The sequence below is a fragment of the Populus nigra genome, chromosome 5, assembly GCF_951802175.1.
Source record: "Populus nigra chromosome 5, ddPopNigr1.1, whole genome shotgun sequence".
Lineage (NCBI taxonomy): Eukaryota > Viridiplantae > Streptophyta > Magnoliopsida > Malpighiales > Salicaceae > Populus > Populus nigra.
Window position 1 is genome coordinate 1,956,180 of NC_084856.1, and position 21,736 is coordinate 1,977,915.

General features: G+C 32.9%; 2 protein-coding genes and 1 pseudogene across 5 annotated transcripts; all 3 read left to right on the plus strand.

Moving 5' to 3' along the window:
• The first annotated feature begins 6,271 nt into the window (after nt 1-6,271).
• LOC133694750 (bifunctional dihydrofolate reductase-thymidylate synthase-like) lies at nt 6,272-8,491 on the plus strand (annotated as a pseudogene).
• LOC133694749 (bifunctional nuclease 1-like) lies at nt 6,280-13,156 on the plus strand. Of its 2 annotated transcripts, none has more exons than XM_062116434.1 (11): nt 6,280-6,414; nt 9,452-9,779; nt 10,094-10,264; nt 10,381-10,430; nt 10,564-10,620; nt 10,867-10,932; nt 11,014-11,088; nt 11,863-11,978; nt 12,267-12,358; nt 12,752-12,816; nt 12,918-13,156. In XM_062116434.1, exons 2-10 carry the CDS (start codon nt 9,479-9,481, stop codon nt 12,811-12,813), a joined length of 990 nt encoding a protein of 329 aa, XP_061972418.1. In that variant the 5' UTR covers nt 6,280-6,414; nt 9,452-9,478; the 3' UTR covers nt 12,814-12,816; nt 12,918-13,156. The 2 variants fall into 2 exon arrangements, with proteins under 2 accessions (XP_061972418.1, XP_061972417.1); XM_062116433.1 differs by lacking the exon at nt 6,280-6,414 and adding an exon at nt 8,861-9,179.
• Nucleotides 13,157-15,095: 1,939 nt separating this feature from the next.
• On the plus strand, nt 15,096-21,425 carry LOC133694481 (phosphatidylinositol/phosphatidylcholine transfer protein SFH8-like). Of its 3 annotated transcripts, none has more exons than XM_062116000.1 (14): nt 15,096-15,427; nt 15,699-16,011; nt 16,780-16,879; nt 17,051-17,317; nt 17,421-17,498; nt 17,615-17,716; nt 17,804-17,853; nt 17,949-18,048; nt 18,170-18,271; nt 18,360-18,473; nt 18,681-18,792; nt 19,410-19,807; nt 20,518-20,592; nt 20,686-21,425. In XM_062116000.1, the coding sequence occupies exons 1-14, from the start codon at nt 15,394-15,396 to the stop codon at nt 20,734-20,736; spliced, it is 1,896 nt and encodes a 631-aa protein (XP_061971984.1). In that variant the 5' UTR covers nt 15,096-15,393; the 3' UTR covers nt 20,737-21,425. The 3 variants fall into 3 exon arrangements, with proteins under 3 accessions (XP_061971984.1, XP_061971986.1, XP_061971985.1); XM_062116002.1 differs by lacking the exon at nt 15,096-15,427 and adding an exon at nt 16,278-16,412 and having other exon boundaries at nt 15,880-16,011; XM_062116001.1 differs by lacking the exons at nt 15,096-15,427; nt 15,699-16,011 and adding an exon at nt 16,022-16,412.
• The last annotated feature ends 311 nt before the right edge of the window (nt 21,426-21,736 follow it).

The window sequence follows — 21,736 nt, forward strand, 5'->3', positions numbered from 1 at the left end:
TTGTCATTTTGTATAATTGATTTTTTTTTATGATTTTATCCTTCAACATTTGATTTGTTGAGGATTGGGCTCTGCGAATTTTTTCAAGTTATAGATTTGAAAAGTTAACTCATGTCAACATCTTTTGTTTCACTTATTTTTTTTCTTGATTTCAAAGTTTGACGTTATTTTTTTTAAAAAAATTGATCTCAATTCTAAAATCATGATTGTATAGTTAATAGGTTAACTCAGGTTGACTTAATTGTTTTTTTTTTAGTTTCATTGCTCAATATTTTTTTGTTGAGAATTTTTCTTTGTTTTTTTTGTTTGCCTTCTATGATATCAATCCCAATTTCATGACCATGATTACGAGTTTTTATGGTTCAGGCTAACTTTGATCGTTTTTACGTCATTTTTAAATTTTTTTCATTTATCTTTTCCTCTGACATTTAATTTTTAAGAATTGATTTTCATTTTTTTTCATTATTTTTTCACATTCAAATATCTTAATCTTAGTTATCTCTTAATTAAATATTAGTTTATTTAATTAGATATATGTATAAGTATTTTAATTTATAATTGAGAATATTTTTTATATCTAGATAAACAATGAAAAAGCTTGTTTATTTTTTTTTATAATAAAAAAATATTTAACATGTAACAAAGCACAAGTCACATTACAGTTTGACGTTAAAATTGTGGGCACCATCACCAGGTCTGTATCCGTGATCCTATGAAATATATTTTGAATTAAGTGGTATACAAGGTTCTTGATATGATCAATAAAGGAGTATGTTCGGCTTTTAAAAAATAATTCTTTTCATAAATTCTGATTTTAGCACCAATCATGTTACTTCCCATGCTTCTTGGTGGGCCAAACTTAGAAAAAAAATCAAATAAGAAAAAATGAACAAAAAAAAGTATAGGCACAAGAAAAAAAATAAATTTAACTATTGGTAATAACTTGGTTTAGCTTAAAAAATTAAATGATATGTTTTTGAAAAAAAATATTGAAATGATCATATATTATATTAATTCAAGTCAATCCAAGTTAACTTATTAAACTTGCTACAAAAATCACGGACTCAACTTAGATTAATAATTTTTTAAAAAAATTATTTTTTACATAGTTATTTGATAACAAAAACAACACTTTGAAAATCAAGCACAACAAAATATCAGAATAATTATATGAAATTATGATAATTTAATAGAAAGAAAATTAAAATACACTATGAAGACCAGTTAAAAATAAATAAAATATTAAATGATCAAATAAAAAATAATAATAAAAACTAATATTAAAATATAAAATTAAATAAAAATAACCATAAAAAAACCACACCACGCGCACAAATAATTATATACTCTCTTTCACTTCTAAATGGCATGTTAGCATAATATTCTCAAACACTGTTCAAAATTAAAACATAAAAAGATAGAGATTAAAAAATGGGCCGACTTATCATTGAATGAATTTAAAATTATATGAAAACCTTTTGAACTCTTGAACTAACATTGAAAATAATAAAAAAGAAACAGGGGTCCACGCACAAATAGTTAACTTAGTTGATATAATGGACCAACCTGTAATTTAATTAACCAAAAAAATAAAAAGGAACGTACCATGAAGGGAAAAAAAAAGAATCAATCTTGTGTCAAATAGCAGGAAGTGTCTCTTTACCGAATTGATCATGTTGACTTATCGATCATATACGCCTAATTATTTTTAAAAACAAACATTTATTCTAAAAAAAAGCAAGAGACACGTTGTTTGCTGCATAATTCTGCCGCTAGTGGTGCCGAGAGATCCAGGGAAGAGTGTTTGAGAATATTGGTGGTGTTGTGGATTACTTCAATGTTTTAGCGAGGCCTTTTAATATATTCTGTAATGACCCACTTTTGCTTTGATTACATGGATGAACACTCAACCTCCGCTTGAGAATACCATGACTAAACCTTGTATGACGAGTCGCTATGACATTTAGCCATTTCCTAACCTAGATCAGGTGTGAGAATAAGTCAGCCTCTAGCTAACTTAGTTGATATAATGGACCAACCTGTAATTTAATTAATTTGATTTGATTTTTTTTATATAAAAAACTTTAAAAAATGATTGACCAAGTTATATGTGACCATAATCTTGCGCTAGATGTATCCTCAAATCAGTTTTAATAAATACTAGTTATTTAACCAGTACTCCTTCTTAAGTTGTATTTTTTTTTAGAATCTTATGCTCGATCCATCTTTAAATCAGTTTTAATAAATACTAACTATTTAACCTGCGTTTCATCTCAATTTGTAATTTTTTTTCAAAAAAAAATACCTGGTATGCAGATTATCTTAATGGTAAATCAAAAGGCATATGAAAGCTTGTAATTAAATAGATCAAGAATCATCTATGTAAATAAATAAATAAAATTGTTAACAATAACCAAGATAAAAAATAAAAAATAAATGTAGATCTAAATATCCAATCACACAAATTGAAATATTTAACTCGCTGTGTTCACTTAACTTATTTATTAAAATTAATGAAAAATAATAGAAATACAAAAACAAATGAAACTGATTAAATAAACATACATTCTAAAAAAGAGTACTACGCAGTGCTAAACATATAAGAAATATGATTTAAAAATAAATATATTTTTATCTTGAAAAATAAAGTTTATTTGTATAAAACATAAAAAAAACTATAAATGAATTAGAATAATATCTTAAAAATAAATAAATAAATAAATATTTTTTTAAAAAAAATTTATATTAAAAAAAACATGCAAAACTTGTGATTGAAGTCATACGACTAGAATAAATCTATGGAAAAGAAATATAAGACAATCACAAAACTAATATCAAACAAAAACTAATGTAAAATGATAAGATCACAATGAAAAATGAGCAAAACAAAAAGAAGATGTTGAACGACTTTAAATTTTTAAACTCGCGATCCAAGTTATTAGATCACGAGCACTACAAATAAAAAAAACACGGAGCCGGATCCTCAACAAATCAAATGTCAAAAGATGAAATCAAGGAAAAAATCAATTATACAAAAAAATTTAATGAAAATATTAATTAAAAGATTGAAGATGAAAATTAAAAAATATGATCGGAGGGCAAACAAAAAATTACAATAGGAGGGTATTAAATTGAAAAATAGCTTTAATAGAAGGAGAAACAAATAAGAACAAAGGTCAAATTAAAAAAACTAAAACAATATAAACTTTAATTGAAATATGAAAATTGAAAGGCAGTAAAAAATTTGCAAAAAGTTAAAAAATAAATTTAAAATAAAAAATTAAGGAAAAAAAAAAGCATATAAAAAATTGTAATTGAAGGACTAGATTGAAAACAAACAAAACTTTTATAAAAAAAATAAAAGATAAAAAAAAATAAAAAAATTAAAGGCTGAAATTGAAAAGTTAAAAACAAATAACTTTGGTTGAGAGATGAAATTAAAAACATATTAAACTTTAACAAAAGGGCTAAGGGAATATATTAAAAATAAAAAAATAAGGGTTGAAATTGAAAAAGTAAAAACAAATAACTTCGGTTGAAGAATGAAATTGAAAATAAATCAAACTTAAAAAACATATGAAAATTTTTAATTGGATGATTAAATGAAAATAAACAAGACTTTTATAAAATGAATACAAAAAAAAACAAAAATTAAAAAAACAAGGATTAAAATTGAAAAGGCAAAAACAAAAAGGATAATTGTGTACATTATCTTAGAGGATAAAGAAAATAAGGAAACTATTACAAGCAACAATCCAACCACCCTATGTTATCATACATCATGCTTTGAGAAAAAAAAACATGGCAACGCTTCTAAATATACAATGAAAGGTTATGTTTGGATACTAAATAATGTTGCATGCACCATCCAAATGGTACAGATGTCATTTATTTGTTAGTACCTAATGAGTATATGCTAGCAGTTTTCTTGAATAGAAAATAAAAAAGTTAACGTGAAAAATATTTAAACGCCACTTATAGCCTTGGTAATTAAAAAAAATTGAGTCAAAGTACAAAAGCACTTCTTAATACAAACCTTATTTTTTTTTTAATCTTTTATGAGGATAATAATATATTTTAATTATATAAAAAAGAAAATAACAAAAAAAAAGCTTTGGTTAACAACCTAGCATAGTTTTGATCATGGAGTAAAAAAATATATTTATTGTTTAAAAGTTTATGAAAAGTAAAAAAAAAATTGTTCAATAATTTTAAATTTTGTTGATTTTGAGAGTAAAAATATATTTTTATTGAATTTTTTTTTTTAAAAAAACTAACTTGTTCCCAATAATCTTTTAATGGTGGAAAAGAATAAAACACCTCCACTTTCAGAGGTGTTTTTTTTAAAAAAACGAAGAATAAAAAAATAATTTCACTCTCGCAATTTATTGTATCCAGTGCTACGACAATTATCCACTTCCTATATAATTTTGGTAAAAGTCGAAGAATACTGGCCGATCATAACAACAGTGTGTCGATAAACGAGGGCAGTGACCCAGTGAAAGTGAATACTTGATTTTTGAAGAAAAAAGCAAGAAATTTGATATTTTAGGAGGCAGAGAGACTTATCCAGATCGACCCGTCCAATCATTACACACGCGGCAGTCATATGGGCATCGTGATATTCTCGGCCGCCCGCAACGTGATTCTGCTACAATGATGCGACCTCGCAGAACTTCGGCTCCAGTCCCAGGCCTTATGTTTTATCCATTTGATCAATAACAACAATACCCTTATACTCACTACAATATTACAGTGATATATTCTCGGTGACAACTTTTTTTAAAACTGTCCGGATAGAGACAGAAAATACCATGACACTCTAATAGTAATTGTCAGTCATTCACTTAGGAAAAAATGATTTATATTTCGTATTTCAAGCATGAATTTTTATTTTTAATGTGATTATATTTAAGCTGGTAATATAAGTTTTTATGACATGATTATACCGATATTTTTTCTATTATTATTAAATGTTTTGATTTTATTCGAGTAATTTTATCATGTATATCAATTAATAATTATGTTCAAATTGATTGGATTAAGTAATTAAAAAGAACAAAAACAATAAATAAAAATAAAATTATTTCAGATTGTAACCTAATTTGTAAAGTTGAAAAAATATTTTTATTTTTTATTTTTTAAATAGTGATTTTCAATTATAAAAAAGTACAAGAAGTGCTTTAGCACACTTGGTAAATAATTGGGTATTTATAAAAGCCATGTTTCTTTCTTGAAAATTGATTTGGGAGAAACTACTTTCTAAAATTTCCCGTGTTTGTTTGTCACTAGAAAAGTTGGTCAATGAAAAACAATTTCTAGTCAGAGAAAAATTTAACTTAGTTTTCAAGAAAGTATTTTCCTAGAAAATTTAGGCGGAAAACACTTTCTGAAGTTGTGAAAAATTTAGAAATATCATATTATTTACTGATTATATCAAATTTGATCCTTAAATTTTTAATTGCTACGTATATTTTGTTTTGAATATTTATTTTTCAATTTCATCTCTTAAAATTTAATTTTTATATTAATTTTAGTCCTTATTTTTATAATTGTTATTTACTTTTTCTTTATCATTTTTTATTGAAATTTTTTATTTATCAAATTTGATCTTTATTTTTTTAATTGTTACTTATTTTATTTGAAATAATTTATGAAATGTTAATTATTATTATTTTAATTTCTTCATCTTTTATTTTTTTTATTTTCTAAATTTGATCTCTATTATTTTGATTATTATTTATTTTATTTGAGATAATTTATAAAATTATATTTTTTTCAATTTTATTCTCATTCAACCTTTTAATTTGTAAGATTTGTACCTCATTATTTTAATAAACTTGAGAAAAATAAAATATTAATAAGTTATTTTCCAGCTAATTTTCTATGATATAACCAAACACTAAAAAATATTTTTCAATTTATTTTTTATTACATTACCTCACATTAAAAAATAATTATTTTTTTAAAATTCACTTTAGGCAAAATTCTTAACCACGATTATAATTTCACATATCAAGGTGTCTTGTCACTCGGCTAAAACTGTCATTTTAAAAAAATATCGATAAGAAAAGCCCAGCTTACCTCTCTCCAGTTATATCCTTCATTCTCTCTCCCGCCCCTCTCTAGTTCTCTCTCTCTCTCGTGCACACTCTCTTAGCGAAGCCAAAAAAACAGAATCTCTTATCTACTCGCCCCCAATCTCTCATTCCCCCTTTTATCTGATGCCCACTGTCGCTTCTCCCATCTCTAAATGCTCTCAATTCCTTAAGCCTCCTTCAACAACTAACCCACTTCATCTCCTTTGATCCTTTCTTTTCTTTAATTTGTTTCGATCGTTTCTACAGAAAATTGTAATTACAAGATCGAGAAACTGAAGGTTTTACTGTTTACACGTGACCCGTTGTTTTTCAGGTGCGTTCCCGTTCTGGATATTTTTTGATTTTCAGTTTCGTGATTCTTCGTTTGATTTGTGGAGAAGATGATCATATAAAATTTTGAACAGTGTGGATTTTCTTTTATAAGCGATTAGGAAATTTGTTTGGTCTGGCTGCTGATCAATTTACCCATTAATTAACCTATTACTTCATGTTTAATTGAATTTAATAAATCATATAATATAATTATTAATTATATTTCTATATTTGATTTTGTGACTTTTAAAATTATAATGTAATAAACCATTACAACTATGGTGATTCTTTACATTATATAAAATAAAAAAGCTATATAATGTACTATTACACGATTAATAATAATTACGTGAAAACATAATTATCAACAAATTTTTGTGAGGACTAAATTGTACTTTTAAAAAAATGTAAGGGCCCGAAAAATTTCAAATAAGGATAAGTTTGTAAGTAAAAATAAAATACAAAGATTAAAAAAAAAATTAGAAACTGAAATAAGAATTTATATAAAAAACCCTCCATGACATTACTAAAATATTAATAGCCCAACAAATAAATATTTACACAATTAATTACATTCATTGTATTATATCGCACCCAAACATAATCATCAATTAAGAGAATAATGGGTCGAAACCATAGTCACAGAGTACCAGCCCATGGTATAGCCCTCCTAAATAAACAACATGTAGCCCATGCGACCCTCGCTTGGCTGCTGGAGTAGAGCCACCGCAGCTCCAGTTCGAAATCTCGCCGGCGGTCAGCACCTCCTACGATCTGGCGTTTGAACAGCAAATTAAAGTCCTTTTTTCTCAGAAGAATTTCTATTTCATCATAATCCAGGAGATAATTCAGATGATGTTGCATTATTGTACTCAGAGGGCTCTATTCCTATCAAAGGTTTTTCACTTTTCACAATAAGATTTTTTTTTCTTGGATTTTTTTTTAATTTTCCAATTAATATAGTTACCCTAATTGCATGCCTATGTTTTTTTTTTTTAGGTTTTACTGAATTCTAGCAAAAGCAGCTTCTGCAATTCAGCTTCTTTGGCTGCAACCTCACCGCTGTTTAAATTTCAAATCTTAACTTCAAATTACAGACGATTTACTGCTATAGCGGGTGAGATTCCAATGAGGAGTTACCAAGTTGTGGTGGCTGCTACTCGAGATATGGGGATTGGAAAGGATGGAAAGTTACCTTGGAGATTGCCTTCTGATCTCAAGTTTTTCAAGGAGGTTACACTGGCCACATCGGATCCCGGGAAACAAAATGCAATTTTGATGGGTAGGAAAACATGGGAAAGTATTCCTATCAAGTACCGACCTCTTCCGGGTCGATTGAATGTGGTCCTGACTCGGAGTTTTGAGATTGAAGATGAAGAAAATGTTATTACATGTGGGAGCATTTCCTCAGCTTTGGAATTGTTAGCTGAAGCTCCCTATTGTTTCTCAATTGATAAGGTTTTTGTCATAGGAGGTGGCCAGATATTGAGGTAATTTTGCTAGTCAATGAATGCTTTACTTTCCGTGGTAGTCTCAACTGTGCTACACAGAATATTTTGGTTTTTTGATGCAGGGAAACACTTAATGGTCCAGGATGTGATGCCATCCATGTTACGGAGATTGAGACTAGTGTTGAGTGTGATACGTTCATTCCAAGCATTGCTTTTTCTAAGTTTCAGCCTTGGTATTCGTCTCCACCATTGGTTGAAAATGGCTTTCAATATTCTTTTGTAACTTATGTTAATGTGAGGAACTCTAAGAATGAAACTATTGCTGGATAGACTGGTGGAAAGTGTAATGACGGTAAATCGAATTCTAATAGGTTTGAGGCAAAGGATTTCTCATTTCTTCCGAAGATGATTTTTGAGAAACGTGATGAGTACATGCATCATACAAGCAGTACAAAATAGTTTGTTTACAGATCCAATTTATTGCAGGAAGCTATATTGAAGTTCCAAGTTCTCTGAGATATGTCAGTTGTAATATTTTGAAGATATTAATGTTTTGTTGCAGTTGAAAGTGGTTTCTTCTTCCTTGTAAACACCTTTTGTCTGCAAGCAGGAGAGTTTGACTTTTGATTGGTTTGATTAATGAAACTATTTCGTTCATAAAAAAAGAAATGCATGCAAGACTGGCTGAAGAAATTTTCTCAAATGGCAGATAACAAGGCAGGATGGAAAATAAATTAGAAAATAAACTATTTTATTTAATAATAACATAAAATAATTTACTTTTTTAAAAGTTATTTTTTAAAAAAACTATTTTCCACCGGACAAACAGTAAAAATCATCAGCACGATTATAATTTCACATATCAAGGTGTCTTGTCATTCGGACACAGCCAAAATACCACCAGTATGCCATTAAAAACAGACTGACAAGGCTAAAACTGTCATTTTCAAAAAATATCGATAAGAAAAGCCCAGCTTACCTCTCTCCAGTTATATCCTTCATTCTCTCTCCCGCCCGCCCCTCGCTCGCTCTCTCTCTCGCTCTCGCACACCCTCCCTTAGCCAAGCCAAAAAAACAGAATCTCTTATCTACTCGCCCCCCGTCTCTCATTCCCCCCTTTATCTGATGCCTACTGTCGCTTCTCCCATCTCTAAATGCTCTCAATTCCTTAAGCCTCCTTCAACAACTAACCCACTTCATCTCCTTTGATCCTTTCTTTTCTTTAATTTGTTTCGATCGTTTCTACAGAAAATTGTAAATACAAGATCGAGAAACTGAAGGTTTTACTGTTTACACGTGACCCGTTTTTTTTCAGGTGCGTTCCCGTTCTGGATATTTTTTGATTTTCAGTTTCGTGATTCTTCGTTTGATTTGTGGAGAAGATGATCATATAAAATTTTGAACAGTGTGGATTTTCTTTTATAAATTTAAAATTATTTAATTATTATGTTTTTTGTTTCTAATTTTGGAAAAGATACGGTTTCTTCCTTTGATCATAAATTGTAAATTATATATATATATCTTCAATTTCACCTCGGTTTTTCTGTTAATTACATTTTTAACCTCTCGTGTATATGTTTGTTTTAGTTGATTTGTTTTTTCGGAGGCGGAGACATGGGGTCACTGCAAGGACCAGTAATTTATCCTGCTGTGCGTGCAAAACAAGCGGGAACTTACAGCTTCCCGATGACTGGTCCGTTGGTGAAGGGTTGGCTTATTAGAAGTGAATTGCGGGGATTTAAGGGCTTAAGTGGTTGCAAATCTAAGGTGGTTCTTACTTCTCGGCAACTAAAAGCGCGAAGATGCAGTGTAGTGCAGTGTAGTTTGAGCTCATCATCAGATGGTAATGGGAGTACAGCAGAGAATTTCAATGAAAATCATGGAGATTATGTCAACTCTAGTGTAGTTGAAGCTGGTATGGTTTGCCTTTGAATTTTATTAGCGTAGCCTTTTTTATTGTCTAGAATAGAAAAGACGGAGACATTTATGACAGAGGGACATGTTTTTGCTCTTCATGTTCATGTTCTGAAAGTATAAAATTTCACTTTTTTACTGTCATTGTCTCGTAAATCAAACATGTTTTTATCTTTCCTGTATCTCTTGCTTCTGGTCCGTACACGAACCAAACTCAGCCTAGCGCTATTTGAGTAATCAATGAAGTTTTCTGTGTAATGTGGTTTGTTTGGGGTGAAACGTGAATTGTTAATTTGAATTGGGCTTTTCATGTAGTTGAGGTGAAGAGTGGATCGGATGGTTTTGTGATCAAAATGAGGGATGGGAGGCACTTGCGATGTGTCCACAACAACCCTCAAGGTGGGCATCTACCAGACAACGCTCCGCATCCAGCAATTGTATTGAAGATGGAAGACGGGACTGGTCTTCTTCTCCCAATTATTGTTTGTATGTTCACTGTTATACTTGATAGTTTCGAATGTATAGCATTTGATTCTTTGAAACACTTTGAAGAGTATTGCTTCCTTCTTCTTTTTGAAGTGATGATTTACATTTGATTGCAGTGGAGATGCCAAGTGTGTTGCTCATGGCAGCAGTGCGCAATGTCCAAATTGTATGTATTTAGCTTCCTTACTGTGGTAGGATTTTTATTTCGGAATAATTGAGCTGTCAAATTTGGACTTTGGCAACTACTTGGATTTGTTTCATATATAGCAATGCTGAGGAATTTGGCTGTCGGTTTCCAGGCAAGGCCAACTATGTATCAAGTGGTGAAGGAGATGGTTGAAAAGATGGGTTACGAAGTAAGTTGGTATTTCTTCTTTTCTTTTCATTAGAGAGAGAGAGAGGCCAGGCTTGAGAACATGGAAGTGTACAAATAGCTTAATGTCATATGGCAGATTACAGCTTTCAACGTAGAAAATCTATGGAGATATGAAATCTTCTTTCCTTATTGTCTGCCACTGCAATTGAAATATTACCAATTCACTCCTATGTTTCTTATCCAAAAAATAAATAAATTTACCCGATGTTTTGATTATGATGCTCAGGTCAAACTCGTAAGAGTTACTAAGAGAGTGCATGAAGCATACTTTGCTCAGTTGTACCTCACTAAGGTATACCCCTTGTTTTTCATTTGATTTGACTAACTTGTATAATTACAGGTATAAGGGGTTTACACCTTGACATTGTTGCAGATTGGTAATGAAACAGAATGTGTCAGCTTTGATCTTCGTCCATCAGATGCTATCAATATAGCAGTTAGATGCAAGGTACTCCGTTTCTTGCCCCCTCCCCCCCATTTATGTGAAAAATTTGAAGAATAGTAGCATGTTGTCTACATGATGGAGGACATTCAAGTAAAATCTCATTTGGAATTGTGGACAGAATTCCTATCTTTTTATTGGCTGTGTACCAAATATATTCTAAGCCAAAGTTTGTTTGACTGGGTGAAGGCACAAGCCCTATTGACATTTCCTGTTGAAAAAAGCCCTAAAAATGTTGACTGAAATGGTATTCATGTATGACCTTTTGTATCTGGTATATGTGAATGTGAAATGCTAATGCATACTTCTTTGTTGCGGAATGTTGAGTCAGATGGATTTTCATGTCCGTTTCATATCTGTTGCATGTAATGGTGAAATCCTTAAATCTTTATCTTGGTGAAGTATGTCAAATCATGATGCAGAGTTTGACACCTACATGCTAGTTAGTACTTTCAATCATTAAGATGCTAGTTGTTTCTCTGTTTTTCCTGCATCATTTTCCCTTTCCTTTTAGTGGAAAGAGAGAGAAACTTTCTGATAATTGTTTGTCTACTAGGAATGAGAAGAAAGTTTGATTCAAGATTTGCAGTGGAGTCACTTAAGTAGTAAACTGAAATAAATCTTGTTAGAGGCCAACTGCTGAAGTGACCAGCTGGTTTCTCGAGTTTTTGCTTTGCTGTTGGAATTTTAGCATTCTTTCATGTGTTTAAATTGAACCCCTCACAAACTTGTCCATGGTTTACTGATTTGTAGAGGTGCATCTTTTCTAATTCTGTGCAGGTTCCTATTCAAGTCAATAAGTACCTGGCATACAGTGATGGGATGAGAGTCATTGAATCTGGAAAGCCAATTCAGTCCCATGCTTCAAATGGCTTGTTATTCACTGAACTAGATCGGTGAGCCTCAAAATCTTTAGATAGCAGGTGTTCACCAGTCAAGATATGTGAAGTCAGGACTTTGTATATGTGCAAGGGTTTTGTAGTCCATGTTCAGGGATTAATGTGGCCTTTCCTAGATTCAAGAATATAGCTACTGTGTGTGACTCTAAAGTTAACTATCAATAGTTTGGCATCCTTTTCAGATTGATAACTGAATTAGTAATTTGCACAGTAAGTAATTGAATCCATCTAAATTATGCCTATGCTTTGAGAAAGAAAAGTGTAATTGGAATTAATATGGTTCAGGCCCACTGGTCAACCTTGTCTTGATACCAAGGAGTTTGATCTTGTGCGCAACATGTTGACTGCTGCCATTGAGGAGCGTTATGGAGATGCTGGTATGTTTCATTTCAATCTCTTGCGCCCATTGCCTTTTGGCTGCATGTTTCCTGCATTCCCCCCCCCCCCCCCCCCCTTGTGGCTTCCTTTGTCTATTTAGCCAATAGCCATCATCAATTTCAAACAAACCAGATTGGTTTTTCTTGTATCGTTGCACTGCACATACCAGTCTACATAAATAACTTTTGATTGAACACAAAGTCAAATGTAATAATAACTTGTGGGTTTAAACTTTAAAACTCCCTGCTGTTCATCATTGTGAAAGGTCTGGTTCCAAAATTTTCCTAAGTTGCCCTTTGTCTATTGAAACCGCACTGTGGCCCCCATACTTTTAGCATGCTAATTAGTTATTTTCACTGCTGCTATCTTCATAATTTCCGTGATTTCTACAGCTCAATGGAGAGACAAACTTGGTCAATTTCGAGCAAAGAGGAACTTGAAGAAATATACGTAAAAGGTGGAAATCTAATCAGTGTTTAATTCCAAATGAAAATTTTCTTGGATTTGATTCAATTGAAAAAGATTAACTAACAGGTTGTTTATTCTTGGCTGTTTCAGTTCTCACAGCTTAAACTTGTGCATATAAACCATTGTTGGAAGCTGATGAGGATGGCGGGATTATGTCGCTTCCCCCTTTTATCAATATGTACGTAGCAAGTTTGTGAATATATGTATAGATAAACTTTGCTAATGTAATGTTGGAAGCAATGGACTACAGTTCATTTCCGCATATTACTTGTATGGAAGGCAATGCTCATTAGCTATTAATCACGCAAGAGATTTGCCTTGGCATCAAACGTTTCACTGCTTTATGCTCTATAGCTTTTGCCAAAGCATGTCTTAAGGGTATCTAAAATCACAGCACCCTATAAATGTTTGAAATCCAGTAAATGATATTGAAGATGACTCTCTCTTGTATGTGTGTGTTTTATTTAATACTCGTCATTCCTAGGTCCGAATGTCTCTGTCAGATTCGATGCCTGTTAGAACTCTGCATGGTAATTGCCTGATTGGTGAGGGCATTTCCAGCTTGACCCTTGTCTTCCCCCCTCTAGGTTTAGATAGATTTCCCAAGTGCCTCCTTTCAAAGGGCGTTGCCAGCATTTCTGTGTTGCCGTGTTCATGTTTATTTCGTGCTTATGCTAAGCCTGGTTTGACACGGTAGAATTGGATGTTGTTCTCCATCAACTTCGGACCATAGCCATGCGTGAGAGAGAGGCAACCTGAACATGATTTCTGGGATTATTTTCTTTAGTAGGTTATCTCTCTGCCAAGAGTTATGCCGACACGACCCAACATACTTCCACCCGAAAAGAAAATTCAAATCTTCGCAAAGGAAATCTTAAGATTAGACCAAATGGCAGATGATAAATAAGAGCGACCTCAGGTAGTTGTAAGGATTCTTGACATGTATCGTCACGGTAGTTGTTATTATTTTTAAAGTTCTTTTTATTTTAAAACATATTAAAACAATTTAAAAATATAAAAAATATATTAATTTAAAATAGAAATAATTTTTTTTAAAATTTTTGTAAACACTCTGAAATGCACTGGAATATTTACGTTCTCAACTCTTGAGGTTTCCATGATCCCTTAAATTGGGCAGTGGTCATACAGTCAAGCAAGCAACACGTTTTAAATCTGGGGATGTTTGAAGAAGTGAGGAAGGCGTTTACTGTAATTAGATTAGAAAATTCGTGGCCAGAATATTTCGAAACACGCAAGTGTAAATTACAGAATCAGCAAGGGACCCGATGGCTCTCTTCCTTTGAACCAGGCTTTGCTTCTTATTAAAGAGTCTATCTTGGTGGCTCGGGAGCTGAAAAATGAGTTTCTTTTATCTTAGCTGAATTTATTTATTTTTGTAAACGAGGCTCCGAGAGAATCTAGTTGTCGATAAAAAATGATAAATGAAAAGGATGGTTATTGGAGCAGTTCTAGTACACCGTTAAACCGGTTAGACTAGAAAACTTCGGAACCGACCCTGCTTCCGGTGAGTTTTGTTTTTGTGATAAAAACTGTGTTTATACGCGTTCCAGGGGGTGTTTTATTCGGCGGTGCAACCATAATTTTATCAAATTTTAATTTATTTTGCTTATTTTTTTTTTATATTTTTAGATTATCTTAATTTATTAATGTTAAAAATATTTTTTTAAAAAATAAAAAACATTATTTTGATATATTTTTTGAATAAAAAATATTTTAAAAAGCAATTATTACCATACTTCTAAATACACCTTTAAAAATTAATTTGACATAAAAAATTATTAATTTAATATTTTTTTAGTATTTTATTATAATTTTAGTTTATTGATGTTAAAAATAAAAAAAAATCTATTTTTTATACTCACACGAACAAATCCAACTCACTATTTATTTTGATTAAAAATATATACATATATAAATTAAAGAAAATATGATATATGTGACATAATATAAAGCAAAATAACAAGGTTCATTAATTCTTAAAGGAATTTATCACAAAATTGTAGGAAAATAACCCTCAAGTTTTGCATTTAAAATCCAAAGATAATTCTTGCAAGTTGCAAATTCAAGAAAAAAGCAATTAAAACAAAACTGCTATGACCCAGGGGTGTCGGCTAGTAAAATTCCCGCCAAAGCTGGAACCCCACTTGGCTCCACCTCTTACGGCCGCGTGGCTATAGGACCCACAAACAAATCAAGTTTAACCAGGCAATTCCGCATCTATACGCGCCGTTTCTCCGCCTTTCCACCTTCCACTCTTCTTCAGTTAAAATATTAAACTTGAATTTGCTTCACAAATAATTATTATTTATTACCACTGTCTTGTTTTCTTCAGTTTATCAATTTCCAAATCGTAACTCTCTTTCTCCTTCCGTTACGACTACTTTTTTCCTCTACAAGCATAAGCAGCAGCAAGGAGTCCATGGAAAGATCATAAAGATACTTAATTTCGTCAAAATCAGATCCAAATAAGCGATTCAACAGTTGCAGTTCTTAATCGAATTGGTTTTTGATTTCTTTTTGTAATCTTGATCTCTAAATTATCTTCATGTCGAGTCCGTTGGATCTCTTAGCTCGGCCTTGTAAGTTCTGTTTCTTTAACATCTTCAATCTATGATTTTCTATTGATTTTGATTTGATAATTTAATTTTTTAATGGATTCTAGGGATTTGAATTGTCGATTATTGTTAGTTTCTGTTTATTTTTTTTCTCATGAATTCCATACCAAAATTGTCTTTCATTTCTTTGATTATTTGGAAAGGTAATAGTGGTTTAATTTGTAATGAATTTTTATAATACCTTGAAATTAAATTTCCTATTAGTTTTTTTTTTAATCTTATTTGTGGCTTTTAGGCTTTGAGGGATTCTCTAGTAATGATGAGAAAAGGGAGCGGAAATCGGATTTTGATAACTCGGAGGAAGATAGGAAGACTAGAATCGGGAGTTTGAAAAAGAAAGCCATAAAGGCATCTAGTAAATTCAGGCGTTCTCTCAAGAAGAGCAAGAAAAACAATGGCGGCAGTGGAGGTGTTGGTGGAGGGGTTTCTGCTGCAATTGAGGATGTTCGAGATGTCGAGGAGCTTCGGCTTGTAGATGCATTTAAACAGGCACTTATTTCGGAGGATTTGCTTCCTCCCAGGCATGATGATTATCACATGTTATTGAGGTTCTTTTTTTTCCTTGCTCGCTTGTTGTGCTTATTATTGTTTTGATAAAATATCTTGCTTGCTTTCTGTGCTTTTTGCTATTTTGAAGCGGCCATACTCGGGGCTGCTGCAGGTTTTTAATTCTTGACATGTCCTCTTATTGATTTCTTGTTAGACTCTGTATTATAATTTATTGATTTCTTGTTAGACTCTGTATTATAATTTATTGATTACTTACATGAGTGCTTGTTTCCTTAAACTCTGAATGGGTTTTGTTGTGTTTTAGCTGTTACATCCTTTTCCAAATAATATTCAAGAGCTGACTCTGTAATTTGCCACTTGCTGTCAATAAATAAATTAAGATTGGCCTGTAAAAAAAGAAGGAAAATGATTGGCTGGTCAAAGTCTTCAATGTTAAGATGTAAGTTATTGTGTTCCTGATTTCTTTTTGAATCTCCACTTTGACCTCACCTAGTATACGTTGTCATGTAATTCATTAGTTCTTTTTGTCTTTTTCTTTCAGAATTTCTATTTCGGTTGCAGAAGCAATGAGAGGGAGGATGATTAACATTGTTAGTTGCACTGTTCATATTGGTTTAAAGTCAATTAAAAATAGGCTTTTAATATGAGCCTCTATAGTGGCTGTTTCATATTCAGTTTTATTGTACATATCAGAAGTGCTAGCTTTTATTAATGTTTCTATAGTCACATATTTGTTGATGCTTAAAATGAGGCATAGTTACCAGAACTTCTGTGCGGCTTCAGTACCCAAGAGTTTCGCTTTGCAGGTTCTTAAAAGCAAGGAAGTTTGATGTCGAGAAAGCAAAACAGATGTGGACCAACATGCTACAGTGGAGGAAAGATTTCGGTACTGACACCATTTTGGAGGTAACACTGATTCAATCCTTCTCTGTTTCTGTACGCTTAATTCTTCCTTCTGTTTGGGCTGTTCTTGAGTTTAGTAGTTAGTATCATACAATCTTGCTGTTTTTCCCTTTTCTTCTGATGTAAAGTGTAACATGTTGTTAATTAAGAGATGTTGAAAACTTTGTTGTTCAGGATTTTGAGTTCAGTGAGTTGAAAGAAGTTCGAAAGTACTACCCTCAGGGTTATCATGGTGTAGATAAGGATGGCAGACCTGTTTACATCGAAAGACTAGGAAAAGTTGATTCCAGCAAACTTCTGGAAGTGACCACTTTAGAAAGATATTTGAGATATCATGTGCAGGAGTTTGAAAGGACTTTTGCGATTAAGTTTCCAGCTTGCACCATTGCTGCAAAGAGACACATTGATTCAAGTACAACTATTTTGGATGTGCAAGGAATTGTATGGTAGCTGCTTTTTTTCCTTATTAATAATCAAATTTTTGTTTAGTAACTCATTAAGATTGTTACCTTCTGCATTCTTGTTCAAAAAAATTGTTCTTTAGGGTTTGAAAAACTTCACCAAGTCTGCACGAGAACTCATCATTCAGCTTCAGAAGATTGATGGTGACAACTATCCTGAGGCATGTGATTTTTCTTGCAATTTTCATAGAAGCTTTTTTTTAACACTAGATCTTCCGTCCCAAAATCAAGCTGGGATGTCATTTTATTACAAGAGCTAAAACAACAAATTGTGCAGACACTTTGCAGAATGTATGTCATTAACGCTGGTCCTGGTTTTAAGCTGCTTTGGAGAACAGTGAAATCTTTTATTGATTCCCACACGGCTTCCAAGATTCATGTGAGTGGTCCTTTCCTTAATCTTGTTGAATTGCCAAAAATTTACAGTTTAACAGATGTATATTAGCTGATTTTGGAATTTTAACAGGTTCTTGGTAACAAGTACCAGAACAAGTTACTTGAAATAATAGACTCAAGGTAACCAATTCTTTGATTATTTCCTTGCTAATCATCATCCATTTCAATTATACATATTGTCTAAAACCTCTTAAAATATCTTGGAATTTGTTCAGTGAGTTGCCCGAGTTTCTTGGGGGTAGCTGTACGTGTGCTGATCAGGGAGGTTGTATGAGATCTGATAGGGGGCCATGGAAAGATCCAAACATTTTAAAGGTTGGTAGTTACTTGAAATTACCAGCAGTGCTGTTGTATTTTGAAACCCTTTTTCACTCTTTTTTTTTATTAAGCTTTTTTCTTATATACTCATGCTATATGATTATTTGCCTGTGTCCAGATGGTTCATAGTGGCGAAGCACTATATTCCAGACAAATAGTAACTATTTCAAATAGTGGGGGCAGGGTAATTGCTCTTGATAAGCCATTCTATCCAGTGAAGGTAAATTCTCTCAGGACAGCTTTTGTCTTGTAACATAGTATTTCGACTGCTTGCTATCTAAATTTGGTTTTATATTTGGCCAAACCAGGTAAAAACAAGTGATACATCCACTGCAGAGTCAGGATCTGAAGTGGAAGATGTTGTCTCTCCTAAGCCAACCGGGAGCTATTTGCTGCCAAGGCTGGCTCCTGTCTCTGAAGAAGTAAGCTTTTCTGAAGTTTAAATGTACTAGTCTATTTGAAGTTCAGTTAAAGTTGTTTCAGACTTTCAGTCTAGAAGACTGATGCATTAACGTATCTTCCGACAGAATCCATTTCTTTGCATGAAATGCAGAGAGTGTGTGTGTGTGTATAATGTTAATATCTGAAATTAATTGATCTCATAGGCCATGCTTGGATGTTTTATATAGGCCAGGATGGCTGGTAGGATGAGTACTGCCAGTGTCTCTGAATATGATGAATACATACCTATGATTGACAAGACGGTGGATGCTGAATTTCAAGATTTATGTACTTCCAGAGGTTAGCAAGTTTCTGCACCATTCTTATTTGCTACCAACTCTATTGTATGGAGAAATTCTGATTGGTAATAGTTAATGACTGACGTAGATTTTTAGAACCTTTGAACAAGATGGTATCATTTGATGTAAAACAAGTGAACAAAATTTGTGTAGAAGAACATTGTGTAGCAGTTAACGCTTGGTGGGAGTTCCAACATACGAATGCATAGGATTGTGGCAGCCTTGAGAAGTGAACTTTGAAATGAAGTTAAATGTAATAACCCTTTTATTGTAGTTTCACTAATAAGAGTTCCATTTTCCTTGTGTTTCCTTTGGAGAAGTCAAAAGAACACCAATCGTAGTAGGTTGTATGTATGATACTTTAATATAAAAGCATAACCTTTGATTGCCTTGATATGGAGATCCTAAAGACTCCTATTGTTTTGGGAGAACATTAATTGACAGTCCCAGATCTTTTTTTGCCTGGATATAGGTTTATGCTCTATTATCTTTTCTGATAAGGGGCATCCACATGGCTAGTTGGATTTCACTAAGAATTCACTAGTTTAAATTGGAGTCAATGTTATTTGATATGATATTATATCATGCGCTGAATAAAATTAATGAAATTGGTTGCAGGCACACCTTCTCTGTTAAGTGTAGAGAAGACTTCAGAAGGGATCCCCGCTCGTGTCTGGGCTTTGCTTGTGGCCTTCTTCATAACCTTTCTTGCCTTCTTTCGTTCAATGGCATTTTGGAATACTAAGAAACACCCAGCATCTGATTCTGCCAGTGACATTACTGACCTGACTTTTGAAACAGCACCGAAGGAGGAATTCAGACCCCCTTCTCCTGCTCCAGGGTTTACAGAGGCAGACCTTCTTTCATCTGTCATGAAAAGGCTGGGTGAACTTGAGGAGAAGGTTGGTACATTACAGACAAAGCCTATTCAGATGCCTTGTGAAAAGGAGGAGCTGCTTAATGCTGCAGTTTATCGTGTGGATGCATTAGAAGCAGAGCTAATTGCAACGAAAAAGGTAACTGTCTCTCCTGCTTAGATATTCTGCTGGGAGAAATAAGCCTTTACCAACCAAACATGAAGCTATTAGATACATGAATCTCCATGTGTGTTGGGGTGGGGTTGGATCTCTGAGTGTTGGACATGCTAAATAGGTTTATATGCCAACACCTCATTTTTTCCTGATGGCTCTTCGCCACCGTTTTTTCTGCATTTAACAAATAACTAGAACTTTTAGGACTTGTTTAACCAGAACATAAGAAATGTAAACCTATATTGTTAGAGCTAAATGACATCTCCACGGACCATGTTTTGTATGGATTACATGATGAACTACTAGGTATCTGATTATCATCTTTAAGGAGTCATGAGACTACCACTGTGTTTGGTGGGAAAAAACGAGAAGAAAATCAAACCTGTGATGCCACTAGGATTTCTCGATGAATGCATGCCTTTTCATTCTGATCTGGAAGAAAAAAAAACTTAGATAAAATGAGCTGGACAATGAAGTGGGCACTGGATTCTCATCTCGCAAAAGTCATGTGTCCATGAAATTTGCATTTTCTGATAAAGGCTCAGTCTTTTATCGAAGTTGATGACTGTAGCAAACCACTTGCTTTTGGTTTTCTTTTCTTGAAACTGGTAATATGTTCCTTTGGATGGAAAGGAATTTTGTAGTTGTTGTGGTCCACATGACATATCTCTAACCATCATGCTTCTCATTTAAAGGCTTTGCACGAAGCTTTGATCAGGCTAGAAGAACTTCTTGCGTACGTAGATGGTCGCGAACAAGCAAGTTTTCAGGTAAGGTTATAGCCTTACACATGCATTTTAAAGCACAGACCGAAATCACCATGTTTCATTTATTGGGATTAAGATTTGGTGTGCCTGATGCAGAAAAAGAAGTTTTGCTGGTCAAGAGGTTTCTGTACAGGAGGAATATATTAGTGTGGTCTTGATACCACTCCATCAATTTCCATAATTAATCTTCCAGATACATATAAGGTACTATTCCAATTTACATTGGTTGAGAATTTGGTGTCCATAAAAAAAAGAGGGCGGGAGTAGTTGCTCCTGTGGTAGTTTGTCTTCTCGAGAGAAGATGATTCTTGTCAGGAAGTTCCTTGTGTGTGGAGGTATAGCACTTGGATGATGTACATTGAATAAACAGAGGAGGAGACCCAATAAATTTGTGGCTTTAATTGGCATGTTGGTGTTCCCATGCCCCATGGGCTCGGGCTTGGCTTTCAGTGCAGACTAAAAAGAGAGAGAACCGAAAAAATAAAAGAAGAGAGAAGTGTTTTCGTTGCATTGTCCATTCTATATGAAATTGAAATGCAAGCCCGACAGAATTAGTCATGAGAAGATGTGTTTTTGACAATCTGCACCAAGAGGCAAGGAACATACCATTATCTCGTTAAGTTGGCATGATGTCGTTTTTTCCTTGTAAATAGATATCCCGAAAGTCATTTTGTATAGAGTGCGCGCAGTGAAAAGGATGTGACCGATCCCTTGCTTTGAATTTGTGGCTGCTATATTATATTTTAGAGGTTTGGTTAATGAGTTTTTCTTTTTACATTAATAACCAGAGCTTAAGATTTAAGAATGGTTATGAGGTGCAGGTGCATTTTTTTCAAGGTTGCTGGTAATTAATATGCTATTGCTATTTGCAGTTCTGTTGACTATTTGTACATTCTTAAGATGAAGGATGGAGTGATTTTTCCAAATAAAAATGGAGTGTAATTATTAATTAAGGTCAACTTACAGTTATTTAATAACTCGAACCACGAGCTGAACACAGCGCACTAGCCCTAGTAGGAGTGAAGCATTAGAGTGGCAGTGAATCACGTGCTGTAGTCGTCTGTTTCCTCGTGTTTGAATTCAAATAATCTGCAGCAACGTTCTCAGTTTACTGACCCATGTAATAGGTGGAAGCTGTCTTCGTTTC

What these genes read in the sequence shown, in the direction of transcription:
- LOC133694749 (XM_062116434.1), top strand. Translation starts at nt 9,479, where the DNA reads ATGGGGTCACTGCAAGGACCAGTAATTTATCCTGCTGTGCGTGCAAAA. An exon ending in CTCTAGTGTAGTTGAAGCTG is followed by an intron (nt 9,780 to 10,093) that starts GTATGGTTTGCC and finishes CTTTTCATGTAG; the next exon opens with TTGAGGTGAAGAGTGGATCG. An exon ending in GGAGCGTTATGGAGATGCTG is followed by an intron (nt 12,359 to 12,751) that starts GTATGTTTCATT and finishes TGATTTCTACAG; the next exon opens with CTCAATGGAGAGACAAACTT.
- LOC133694481 (XM_062116000.1), top strand. Translation starts at nt 15,394, where the DNA reads ATGTCGAGTCCGTTGGATCTCTTAGCTCGGCCTT. An exon ending in ATGGTGACAACTATCCTGAG is followed by an intron (nt 17,499 to 17,614) that starts GCATGTGATTTT and finishes CAAATTGTGCAG; the next exon opens with ACACTTTGCAGAATGTATGT. An exon ending in GCGAACAAGCAAGTTTTCAG is followed by an intron (nt 20,593 to 20,685) that starts GTAAGGTTATAG and finishes TGCCTGATGCAG; the next exon opens with AAAAAGAAGTTTTGCTGGTC.